This window comes from Fringilla coelebs (genome assembly GCF_963513975.1).
Source record: "Fringilla coelebs genome assembly, chromosome: 7".
Classification (NCBI taxonomy): Eukaryota; Metazoa; Chordata; class Aves; order Passeriformes; family Fringillidae; genus Fringilla; species Fringilla coelebs.
Genome location: NC_140035.1, coordinates 37,222,872 through 37,235,135, shown reverse-complemented (window position 1 = coordinate 37,235,135; position 12,264 = coordinate 37,222,872). Strand labels below are relative to the sequence as shown.

The following is a 12,264-nucleotide window of genomic DNA, read 5'->3' as shown; positions in this document are numbered from 1 at the left end:
CTCTCTGCTGTGCACACAGCGCTTTTCATGGCCGCTCCCAACAGGCTTTGGAACGCAGAGCACAACCTGGCTGGCCCTGCCACCAGCACAGCCCAAACACAGGCGGAGGAAGAAGCAGCAGGGGCTGTTTTGTGGCCGTGCCCCAGAGAGACTGGAAGGGTGCCCTCCCTCTGGTCTCCCTTGGTTGGCTTTCTGACTGGGTCTGAGCCTGGGGCTGCCATTCCTCACTTGTGGGCACCAGAACCACAGCCGGGATCCCGGCACTGCCCGACAGCGCTCCGGGCACCGGCACGGTCGCGTGTCCGAGTCTCGGGCACCGTGCTGCTGCTTCATTTGGCCTTAGGCACACCCAAAGCTCCCTGCTAAGCCCGGATGGCTCTGCTTCTGCCCTCTTCCTCATCCTGTGCAGGGATGGAGCACTGCTGGGCTTTCAGGAAGCAATTCTTGAAAATGTCCAGCATTCCAAGCTCCTTTGCCCTCTGTGGGTGCTTGCCATGGCATCCCACACAGCTGGGTACAGAGCATACGCAGGTTGGCTCTTCCAAAATCCAGGGGCTCCGGGATGCTCAGCAAGGTGTGGAACTGCACAGTGCTGTGGAACTGCACCTTCAGCACAGGGACCTTCCTAGCCCGACCTGCCCTCACTCCTCTGTGTCTGTGCACAAAACACGGCGTGGAAGAGCACGGCAGCAGGGGCCCGTGTCTCCCAGGGCCCTGGATTTGCTTCAGCTCCACAGAGATGCAGGCAAAGTGAAGAAGCCAAACTGTTTATTAATCTAAGGCAAAGCAAAGGCATGAGCTGGGAGGGAGAAAAGGGGATGGGCAGGGTCTGAGGGCTGGAGGGAGGGACCTATCTACAGGGAGGTAGAGTGGAGGGAAAAAAAGGTGTTGGACAGTCTGAGGGCTGGTGGGGCAGAGCTATCTAAAGGGAGGAATAGAGGAAAGGAAAAATGGGGATGGGCAGTGTGCGAGGGCTGCAGGGAGGGAGCTGTCAACAGGGAGGGAGAGTGGAGGGAAAAAAAGGTGTTGGACAGTCTGAGGGCTGGTAGCACAGAGCTATCTAAAGGGAGGAATAGAGGAAAGGAAAAATGGGGATGGGCAGTGTGCAAGGGCTGCAGGGAGGGAGCTGTCAATAGGGAGGGAGAGCGCCGAAGCCGTGTGATGTGTGCCCATCATCAGCTGTGCCAGGACTTCCAGCAGCGCTGAGAGCTGATGTCTTCTTTGGTGTCTCCTGGTGATGTTCTTGGCACACTTGTCCACTGAATCCAGAGGATGTTGCTTATTCATCAGCTTCTTGGGGAAACTGGGCTCGCTTTACTGGGTCAGAGCAGGATGGGCTGGCACGCTGCCTCCGGGCTTGAAGAGCTGAAAGAGAGAGGAACACAGCTATGGCAACAGCCCCGATCTTTGGGAATCCTCTAAGACCTTCTAAACAGGGCCATGTGATGCAGAAGGGAGTAGGAGACACTGGAATCAGTTGGGAGGTACTTGCCATAACTCCCCCACGTGTCCCTGAAGTCTCTCTATGCTCTGCCCAAATCACCCCTCATCCGCACAGGGAGCAGAGCCCTCCAAAGCCGGGGCAGGGCTTGCAGCTCCCACCGCTGCCAGCCCCGCTGTCAGCCCGCTGCCCTCACTCACCATTGATGATCAGCTGGAGTTGTTCCTGCTGCCCCCGCCGGTGCCGCCCGGCCATCCCTGTGAACACAGAGCCTGTCACGGCCCCAGCGGCACAGCTCCCTGCCAGCGGCGCTGCCGGCGCTGTGGCCACACGGCCCACTGGCCCGCAGGGCTCAGCCCGGGCCCTTGCCGCACGCTGCCGCCCCAGGGCACGGCTGCCAGAGGGCGGCAGCGGCGCCGAGGCCGGGCGGGGCTCCATGGAGCCGGGCCAGGGAGGCGCTGCCGAGGCGTCAGGCGCGGTTGCGGCCGAGCTGCGGCGGGCCGGGGAGGGACTGCGGGTTGGTGGCTCACCCCTGAACCTGATGGCCGCCGCTCGCAGGAGCTCCTGTGGGTTCCGCAGGTAGCGCAGGGCCCGGCGCAGGTGCTCGCCCGCTCTGCTCCTGTCCTCTTCCAGCTGGAGAGAGCGGCAGGAGGGAAGGGTTGGCGCGGGCTCAGCCCCTGGGCGGGCGCTGCCTGCGCCCAGCCCCGGCCTCCCCTGCCCGCGCAGCCCTGAGGCGCGGCCAGCAGCCGCTGGCGCCGGGCTCCCGAGGGGAGGGCGCAGAGGGCCGGCTGCTGCCCGGGGAGCCGCGGTGCCGGCCCGCAGCCCCGCCGGGCCGGGGCTCCGTGGGCACCCGGCTCGGGCCCACGGGAGCCTGGGGAAGAGCCCGTGTGGCCTCTGGGTGCAGCAGCGGGCAGGGGCACGGCTGCCAGCCCTGCACACTGAGCACCGCCCTCGGGTGCTTCTCCAGGCTGAGCCCGGGGCTTGCAGGCCCTCCTTACCAGGCACTCAGCCACACTCAAGGGCGGCTGCTTCTTCAGCAGCTGTTCGAGATGTGTCCTCTTCAGGAACCCGGCCACACGAATCAGCGTTTCCCGGGAGGCCTGGAGAGCAGCAGAGACCCAGAGATGGCCCCACAGCCCAGGGCACAGGACCCACATCCCTATGCCAAGGCCTGGAGCAGGCTGCAGCCTGCGAGGTGCCCGGGCAAGAGGCAGCCGAGCCCCCTCCCAGAGACCCTCCAGCATCACAGAAAACCTCACCTTTGCCACATCGCAGTTTTGATCGTGACAGTAAAGTAAAAGTGCAATCAGGCTCTTGCCCACAAATGTCTTCAGGGGCTTTTTTCCCTCATCCACTACCAGTTCCATCATCTTGCAGAAGAGGTGAATGGAGAGCGCCTGCACATGGCTGTTGTCCTAGAGGAAAGAAAAAGACTTACACCAACTACTCCAGGCCCACCTGGGCAAAGGCCTGAAAATCCAGAGGGCACAAAGTTTCTGGGAAGCACCCGATGGCTGTGGCTCAGGATGTAGGACCTTACACGGTCAAAGAGCAGCAGGAGTGCCTCAGCCAGCTTTGGGGCAGTGGTGCTGGATACCAGGATGTCTTTGTGCTGGAGCACATTAGTGAAAACGCGGAGTGTCATGCTGACCACCTCTCCATCTGCATCATCCAGCAGCTCCAGAAGGCTTGGAGACAGATAGCACATTCTCCTGGCCTGTGTGGAAGACAAGGCTGTGCTGGGAAGCTGTGGAGGGCTGCAGCACCAACACCGCCCTGGCACTGCAACCCCAGCCTGCTGCTGCAGGGCCCAGAGGCCAAAGGCCCGACCCAGAGCACTGGGGCAGGTGAGGCAGGAGAGCTGGGAGCAGCTGCCTCAGCTCCCGGAGCCCTGCCAGCCCAAGGGGCTGCTTTCCTCAGCGCAGCTTCAGCCGCTGCCCCCTTCTCACCATCAAGAGATCCTTGCTGAGCTCCACGAGGCCCCTGAGCGCCATGCGACGGCGCTCCCTGCACTTGCTGTGCAGGATCCTCGCCAAGATCTTAAAGACACTGCCACCACATTCACTCAAGTCCAGACACTCGAGGACCTGAAAGGCACAGGGCAGTGACAGGGGAGCCGGCCGGCAGGAGCCCGGAACCGCACAGGGCTGGGCCCAGGCAGCAGCACAGGGCACGGGCACCGTCCTGGCAGCTGTGGCTGTGACAGGGCAGAGAGCTGGGAGGCAGCTCAGCGAGGCAGCGCTGGCCTTGAGGCTCACCTCCACAAGGAATGCCAGCAAGGGCAGATCCCAGAATGGGTCCTTCCTGCTGAGCTGCCGGACCAAGTGGAGTGCGATGCGAGAACACAGAGGGATCAAGGTTCGGCGCATCTCCCTGGAAGGAGGAAAAAGGCACCAAGACCCTGAGGTGGGGAGGCAAACCTCTCCCAGGACTGACTCTCAGAGGTCTGGTGTTTCCCCAGCATCCCTGGAGGGGATGGGGGTGCTCTGGGAGGTGGCCCCTTCTGGGAACCCTCCTCACCCAGCCTTTTCCAGTCTCTTAGGGTATCCCTCAGTGACGAGGCCCTCTGGCCTGTCACCACAGTGACTGTGTGGGGAACAGGGCACAAATGCCAGGGCCCGTGGGGAGAAGGGGGTCTCACCTGGCCAGCAGACCGATGGCATAGTGCTGGGTGTCAGCACACAGCAGCGTGTCCCAAACACACTTGCGCTCCATAGCCATCACCTCATTGTCACACCGCAGTTGCCAGAGCAGAGCCTTCAGGGCCTGCACTGCAAACCTGTGGGCAGAGCAAAGCCCAGGTCACACTGGGAGCGCTGGTGCTGGCCACAAAGGCGTTGGAAGGACAGGAGCACTGGGACCTGTTGGGCTTGCTAGGAAGGCGGTGTTCCTCCTGGCATGTTCTCCAGAATTTACTAGCTTCCACTGGTGGCATCTGCTGTGTGGTGATGACAACGTGCAAGAGCAGAGCCACAAACAGGCGGGAAGAATAAAGGATCATGGCCTCGTTGCACTGAGGCACGTGGACAATCACCCAGAGCACCAGAGTTGCCTGCAAAAGAAGCAGCCCAAGACAGGGCTCAGTGCCAAGGTGTCCATGGGGCAGGGCCCAAGGACAGATGCAGGAGGAGCAGCAGGCCTGGTACCCCCTGAGCCTGCCCCTAGCCCAGGTTTCAGCCCAGGGCCTGAGACATGGAGAGGACAGAGAGCTGCTGGAGAGGTGACCGAGGGGCAAGCAGAGGCCAGTTCCAGCAACTCACACTCAGGGCAAAAACGTCCCTGTCGTCCCCATCAGAGGTGCATGTGCTGTGCAGTGGCCAATCCTCCATGACGCAGAGCAGAGTTGGCAGCACTTTCTCCACTGCTGGTGCTGAGGATCCTATGGTTCTCCATATCATTGTAGCCGCTCTGTGGGATCAGATATCTGTGTCACAGTACCATGCCCTGTGCAGCTGTGGGGGCCCCGGTGCCCTGATGGGCTCGGAGGGAGCATTGGCAGCAGGCTTGGGACACAGAGGAGCCCGAGGGTCCTGGATCTCTCTGCCTGTCTGGCAGACCCCATTGGAGGGGCTGTGCAGGACCATGGCCCTAAAGGCTGGTGAGCCCTGAGCTCTCCAGGCACGTGGGCCCCGTACCTGTCACACGTTGGGGCACAGCGCAGGAGGGTCAGCACCAGATCAGCAGGGTGCTCTTCAGCCAGCCTCACAATGTCAATTTGCAGCCAGGCATCCAAAGGCACATGGGACACCAGCCTCTGGTGAATGCTCTTTACAATGGCTGGCACCTGGAGGAGGCAGGGGGGAGACGTGGAGCGCTGTCTAAGGAAACAACCTCCCCAGCTTCCCCAAGAAGTGCTTCCCTTCCCGCCACACTGTGCTGGCCTCAAAGGCTGAGGGGGCCCAGTGACCATGGCTTGGGGGGACACACGATCCGGGGAGGCCTCCAGGCCTGGCCCCAGGCTGCTTACCTGCTGCTGAGGAGGAACAGCACTCTCCTCAAAAAAATCCTTAGTGGGAGCAGGAATCGCAGTGGGAGCGGGCGTGGTGTCAGTATTTGTGATGCCCTGAGTCATTCTGGTGTCAGTGTTTCTGACGGCCATGCTCTCAGTCATTGCCATGTGAACATCCTTCGCCCTTTCATAATTCATTGCATTGTTCGCAGAGTGTGCTGTTGCTTTTGGGCTATCATGAGGCTTTCCCTGGAACTTGGTTGGACTGGAGTCAGGTTGGGCTGGGACGTCAGCTGCTGTGGTGCTGGTCGTTCTATGCTTAATGGGCAGGAATGTTTTGAATGTCTGCAGGAGAACAAAGGACAGGGAAGCCAGGGTCACTGCATGGCATGCTCCAAGCGTGGTGCTGCCCGCCCAGCCCAGGCGGGGATGGCTGCAGGTACCTTCAGGTTTTTGCGGAAGCGGCCACGGCCGGGTTCCTGCTCTTGTGTCTTGTCCAGGGCTGCATCTGGCAAAGAGCGAGCGCAGCCAGAGCTGAGGGGCTGCGGGAGAGGCCAGAGAACAGAGCCCAGCCCTGCGCTCCCCAGGCAGGGAGAGCCCCGGGATGCCCCAGGAGATGGAGCAGGGCCACTGCGGGGTGTCTGCCCGGCCCCTGTTCTGTCCTGACTGTGGGCGTGTTCCCGGGGCATGGCATGGGATATGGGCCAGGACAGGACGGGATGGGTCCAAGCTGGCTGTGGCCATCAGCCCTGTGGCCCAGCTCTGCCACTCACCATCCTGCTGTGGCTGGAACTGCTCCGGGTCTTTGGGCTGTTGTGCTGGGGCAACTTCAGGCCTTTTTTTTGTTTTTTCCATCTGAAAACTTTGAAGAGGTTAAGGAATCTACCCGCATTCCAGAGTCTGGCCTCAAGGGCACCCTCCAGAAAGACGGCTGGGGAAAGCTCCAAGTCAACAAGTCCTCAAGGGCACCTGCAAAAGAGAAACCTCGGGAAGGCCACAGGCCATCAAGGCCTGCAGTCTTGCCACGAGGTCACCTGTAGGAACAGTGCCTTGGAAAAGCTCCGGGTAGGACACGAACGAGCGCGCTGTGCGGGGGCTCCTCACGGCACCGCTCTGTCCCGTCCTGTCCCGTCGCGTTCTCCAAGCACTGTGGCCTGCTCTTGCCACCACCAGCTGTGTCACCACGTGTCACAAAGGGCCCTTGGACACCCTGTCCCGTTCCATGCCACGGTGACCGTGCTGCACCGTGTCACAAAGGGCCCTTGCACACGCTGCCGCCTGCCCCGGGGCCGCCCCCAGCCCACCCAAAGTGGCCCAGGCTGGAAGGAATCCCTGGCCCCAGGTGTCTAAGCCAGCCCCACAGGATCTTTAGGAAGGGCTCAGAGCATCAGCAAACGCTGCCCTGCTCTGCGGGCTCAGGGCAGCAGAAGGAGCCCCCAGGGCTGCCGACGCAGCCGCGCTGGGAAGGGCACGGGGCCTTCCAGGGAAGCTGGCACGGCCTCCGTGGGACACGTCCCGGCCGGTGGCCATCCTAAACCCGCGGGTGTGACAGCCACAAGGAACGGGTGGGCCCAGGCACGAATGCTGCTCTGAGCCCTGGGGCCCAGCCAGTGCTGCCATCAGCAGGTGTGGCAGAGTCCCCGCCCAAGCAGACCTGCCAGCCCCTGAGCCCTGGCAGCGCTGGTGCCCGTCTCCTGCCCCAGAGACCTGGGGCGCTTCTGTGCCAGAAGGAGCCAAAGCCCTCTGGGGGCTGGTGAACCTTCCTACAGGGGCTGATGGCAGCAGCACCTGCAGCAACTGCTGGCAACACTTGGTTTCTGTCAGAAGCTCTTACTCCATGCTGGAACGATTTTCTCATTGAAGTCATTTCCTGCAGCACAAACACAAGATTACCATGAAGACACAGAAAAATCTGGCATTTAAGAATCCTCACTTCAGGAAAGCTTTACTTCTCATTGTTCATCTCAAGTACTTCCAAAATTTGCAAAATTCCCAAATTTATTGAGATGGCCTGAGAATGTGACTGGTTTACAAGTTTGAATCCGATCTTAAAGCAGCAACTCATTTGCCTTATCGCCGTTGAATATCACTTTACAAAACATAAGACTGCAGAGAAGCAAAAAGAAGGCCATTCTTTGATTTGCAAATGGATTTCAATGAAGGGATTATAATCTCTTAGTTCTCTTAAAGAATAAAAACTCTCAAGGAATGAAAGACCACTCAGTGTTACAAGAGTAAACCAAACAAAAGAGTAGATGGCAACAGGGCTGATCCTCCCCCAGTACAGATATCTAAGTGGCCAATAAAGTACAGCTCTCCCCTCTTGTTCCCTGCAGGGGAAACAGGGCCATGAAGAGAAATAGTCACAGATATTCTTTCTGGCCTCCATAACCAAAGCGGTGCCAAAGCACAGATGCTGCCTTCAACTGACTCAAATTCCAGTCCAGGCCTCTCACCTTCCAGACAACTCCTTCCCCAGCACACCCCCCCAACACCAACTGCCCCAAACACCCCGCCAGGACCCTCAACACCCTGCCAGGACCCTCAGCTCTCCCCATCCCTCTGCAGAACTTTCCCACCCTCCAGCAGACCCCCTGGTTCCCTGCAGGTGCCGTGGGATGGCACTCAGGAGGATCTGCTCCCAGGCCTTCCCTGGCAGCAAGCTCAGGCTGCCAGGCCTGTGCTCCCTGGATCATCCTTCCCAGCGAGCCTTCCTGAGCTCGGCTCTTCCACTGGCACATCTGCGCTCAGCTCGCACTTCCCCACTCAACCAGGGCTGCTGGCAAAGGATCCAGAGCAGCCTGGCAAGCTCTTTCTCCAGCTCCCTCTTTACTCTTGGGGGAGGTAGAACATTCCACAGGAAAGCAGATGGTGCCACAAGGAGTAGGTGGCATCAGGCAGCTTTGGGGAGGCCCCTCAGGACTGCTGTATCCTCAGGGAACACCGCTGACCATCCCCTGTGTGTATCTGCAAAAGCTTCAAATCAGCTGCCTCAGCTTCCAGGGCCTCTCCTGGCCAGCATCCTGACGGGGATGCAGGGCTGCTGCGAGGCACTGCTGGGACCCAGCGGGACAGGACCGGCTGTCTCGTGTCCACGTGGCACCCCTGACACAGCCAGGGCCATCCCAAAACCAGACAAAGGCACGCTCACATGTCAGCAGAGAGGAGCAAGGAGCACTGGGCTCCTCTCAGGGTATCTCGGCTGGACTCACTCCATAATACACCCCCTCTTTTAGGCATGCTGATGCCCAGGTACCAGAAATGCCTTCCTTGTTCTCTCAGTGATGCATAGGGAGAGTCAGTGAGCAGGACACCTCGGGAGGCAAACCTTCCAATACTTTTCTGCGGCCCGGGATACACCCAGATCAGCCAAGACACTCCACGCTGCTTGGAGAGAGATACCAAAGGGGGACATTTGCACCTACGTCACTGGGAGCCCCCTGGGAAGCACTTTCCTTGAGAAGCAAGCCCCTTTCTTCCAAAGGTGTTTCCCCAAATGTGCAGCTTTCCTGGGGAACACCAACACAAACCCTTTAGAAATGCTGGCAAGGCTGAATGACTTCAGGTCCTTTCAGGACAGGCACTCCAGGTGTAGCTCCTTTTCCCCCAAGTTTGTTTCCAAGTGGAGGTTCAGATGTGCAGCCCCAGGCCCCCTACAAACACACGCTGCCCACTGCCTCTTCTCCTGCCTCAGCTCCTGCCTGCGCTCACGGCACCAAAACCAGGCTGTTCCCGGCCAGGGACCAGAGCCCTGTTCCAGCAGGACGCTCTTGCCAGCACCTTCCAGGACTCTCTCTGCTGTGCACACAGCGCTTTTCATGGCCGCTCCCAACAGGCTTTGGAACGCAGAGCACAACCTGGCTGGCCCTGCCACCAGCACAGCCCAAACACAGGCGGAGGAAGAAGCAGCAGGGGCTGTTTTGTGGCCGTGCCCCAGAGAGACTGGAAGGGTGCCCTCCCTCTGGTCTCCCTTGGTTGGCTTTCTGACTGGGTCTGAGCCTGGGGCTGCCATTCCTCACTTGTGGGCACCAGAACCACAGCCGGGATCCTGGCACTGCCCGACAGCGCTCCGGGCACCGGCACGGTCGCGTGTCCGAGTCTCGGGCACCGTGCTGCTGCTTCATTTGGCCTTAGGCACACCCAAAGCTCCCTGCTAAGCCCGGATGGCTCTGCTTCTGCCCTCTTCCTCATCCTGTGCAGGGATGGAGCACTGCTGGGCTTTCAGGAAGCTATTCCTGAAATCTTCCAGCATTTCAAGCTCTTTTGCCCTCTGTGGGTGCTTGCCCTGGCATCCCACACAGCTGGGCACAGAGGGAACCCAAGTTGGCTCTTCCAAAATCCAGGAGCTCCGGGATGCTCAGCAAGATCTGGAACTGTCAGTGCTGTGGAACTGCACCTTCAGCACAGGGACCTTCCTAGCCCGACCTGCCCTCACTCCTCTGTGTCTGTGCACAAAACACGGCGTGGAAGAGAACAGCAGCAGGGGCCCGTGTCTCCCAGGGCCCCGGATTTGCTTCAGCTCCACAGAGATGCAGGCAAAGTGAAGAAGCCAAACTGTTTATTAATCTAAGGCAAAGCAAAGGCATGAGCTGGCAGGGAGAAAAGGGTCTGAGGGCTGGAGGGAGGGACCTATCTACAGGGAGGTAGAGTGGAGGGAAAAAAAGGTGTTGGACAGTCTGAGGGCTGGTGGGGCAGAGCTATCTAAAGGGAGGAATAGAGGAAAGGAAAAATGGGGATGGGCAGTGTGTAAAGGATGCAGGGAGGGAGCTGTCAACAGGGAGGGAGAGTGGAGAGAAAAAAAGGTGTTGGACAGTCTGAGGGCTGGTGGGGCAGAGCTACCTAAAGGGGAGGAATAGAGGAAAGGAAAAATGGGGATGGGCAGTGTGCGAGGGATGCAGGGAGGGAGCTGTCAATAGGGAGGGAGAGCGCTGAAGCCGTGTAATCTGAGCCCATCATCAGCTGTGCCAGGACTTCCAGCAGCGCTGAGATGTCTTCTTTGGTGTCTCCTGGTGATGTTCTTGGCACGCTTGTCCACTGAATCCAGAGGATGTTGCTTATTCATCAGCTTCTTGGGGAAACTGGGCTCGCTTTACTGGGTCAGAGCAGGATGGGCTGGCACGCTGCCTCCGGGCTTGAAGAGCTGAAAGAGAGAGGAACACAGCTATGGCAACAGCCCCGATCTGTGGGAATCCTCCAAGACCTTCTAAACAGGGCCATGTGATGCAGGAGGGAGTAGGAGACACTGGGATCAGTTGGGAGGTATTTGCCATAACTCCCCCACGTGTCCCTGAAGTCTCTCTGTGCTCTGCCCACATCACCCCTCATCCGCACAGGGAGCAGAGCCCTCTAAAGCCGGGGCAGGGCTTGCAGCTCCCACCGCTGCCAGCCCCGCTGTCAGCCCGCTGCCCTCACTCACCCTCACAGATCAGCTGGAGCTGTTCCTGCTGACCCCGCCGGTGCCGCCCGGCCATCCCTGTGAACACAGAGCCTGTCACGGCCCCAGCGGCACAGCTCCCTGCCAGCGGCACTGCCGGCGCTGTGGCCACACGGCCCGCTGGCCCGGCAGGGCTCAGCCCGGGCCCTTGCCGCACGCTGCCGCCCCAGGGCACGGCTGCCAGAGGGCGGCAGCGGCGCCGAGGCCGGGCGGGGCTCCACGGAGCCGCGGCAGGGAAGCGCTGCCGAGGCAGCAGGCGGGGCTGGCGCCGAGCTGCGGCGGGCCGGAGAGGGACTGCGGGTTGGTGGCTCACCCCTGAACCTGATGGCCGCCGCTCGAAGGGGCTCCTGTGGGCACCGCAGGTATCGCAGGGCCCGGCGCAGGTATGCGACCACACTGCGCCTGTCCTCTTGCAGCTGGAGAGAGCGGCAGGAGGGAAGGGTTGGCTCGGGCTCAGCCCCTCGGTAGGCGCTGCCTGCGCCCAGCCCCGGCCTCCCCTGCCCGCGCAGCCCTGAGGCGCGGCCAGCAGCCGCTGGCGCCGGGCTCCCGAGGGGAGGGCGCAGAGGGCCGGCTGCTGCCCGGGGAGCCGCGGTGCCGGCCCGCAGCCCCGCCGGGCCGGGGCTCCGTGGGCACCCGGCTCGGGCCCACGGGAGCCTGGGGAAGAGCCCGCGCGGCCTCTGGGTGCAGCAGCGGGCAGGGGCACAGCTGCCAGCCCTGCATGCTGAGCACCGCGCTCTGGGGCCTTCTCCAGGCTGAGCCCGGGGCTTGCAGGCCCTCCTTACCAGGCACTCAGCCACACTCAAGGGCGGCTGCTTCTTCAGCAGCTGTTCGAGATGTGTCCTCTTCAGGAACCCGGCCACACGAATCAGCGTTTCCCGGGAGGCCTGGAGAGCAGCAGAGACCCAGAGATGGCCCCAGAGCCCAGGGCCCAGGACCCACATCCCTGTGCCAAGGCCTGGAGCAGGCTGCAGCCTGCGAGGTGCCCAGGCAAGAGGCAGCCGAGCCCCCTCCCAGAGACCCTCCAGCATCACAGAAAACCTCACCTTTGCCACATCGCAGTTCTTATCGTGACAGTAAAGTAAAAGTGCATGCAGGCTCTTGCTCACAAATGTCTTCAGGGGCTTTTTTCCCTCATCCACTACCAGTTCCATCATCTTGCAGAAGAGGCGAATGGAGAGCACCTGCACGTGGCTGTTGTCCTAGAGGAAAGAAAAAGACATCAACTACTCCAGGCCCACCTGGGCAAAGGCCTGAAAATCCAGAGGGCACAAAGTTTCTGGGAAGCACCCGATGGCTGTGGCTCAGGATGTAGGACCTTACACGGTCAAAGAGCAGCAGGAGTGCCTCAGCCAGCTTTGGGGCAGTGGTGCTGGATACCAGGATGTCTTTGTGCTGGAGCACGTTAGTGAAAACGCGGAGGGTCATGCTGACCACCTCTCC

General features: G+C 60.7%; 2 protein-coding genes across 2 annotated transcripts; both read right to left on the bottom strand.

The window, feature by feature from the left end:
* Window positions 1–747: 747 nt before the first annotated feature.
* LOC311155895 (uncharacterized protein) lies at window positions 748–3,812 on the bottom strand. The gene is made up of 8 exons (XM_084209369.1): window positions 3,700–3,812; window positions 3,391–3,528; window positions 2,982–3,158; window positions 2,701–2,856; window positions 2,440–2,541; window positions 1,972–2,074; window positions 1,642–1,698; window positions 748–1,365 (listed from the first exon to the last, which is right to left on the bottom strand). The coding sequence occupies exons 1-8, from the start codon at window positions 3,808–3,810 to the stop codon at window positions 1,280–1,282; spliced, it is 930 nt and encodes a 309-aa protein (XP_084065495.1). The 5' UTR covers window positions 3,811–3,812; the 3' UTR covers window positions 748–1,279.
* Window positions 3,813–4,857: 1,045 nt separating this feature from the next.
* Window positions 4,858–7,261, bottom strand: LOC311155702 (uncharacterized protein; the record flags this gene model as incomplete). The annotated part of the gene is made up of 6 exons (XM_084209070.1): window positions 7,179–7,261; window positions 6,164–6,359; window positions 5,834–5,898; window positions 5,409–5,735; window positions 5,077–5,225; window positions 4,858–5,011 (listed from the first exon to the last, which is right to left on the bottom strand). The coding sequence occupies exons 2-6, from the start codon at window positions 6,243–6,245 to the stop codon at window positions 4,858–4,860; spliced, it is 777 nt and encodes a 258-aa protein (XP_084065196.1). The 5' UTR covers window positions 6,246–6,359; window positions 7,179–7,261.
* Between the last annotated feature and the right edge of the window lie 5,003 nt (window positions 7,262–12,264).

Coding starts and splice junctions, on each gene's coding strand:
- LOC311155895 (XM_084209369.1), bottom strand. CDS start 3,810: ATGCGCCGAACCTTGATCCCTCTGTGTTCTCGCATCGCACTCCACTTG. Junction 3,529..3,699: donor TGCTGGCATTCCTTGTGGAG/GTGAGCCTCAAG, acceptor TGTGCCTTTCAG/GTCCTCGAGTGTCTGGACTT. Junction 1,699..1,971: donor GGCGGCCATCAGGTTCAGGG/GTGAGCCACCAA, acceptor CTGTGTTCACAG/GGATGGCCGGGCGGCACCGG.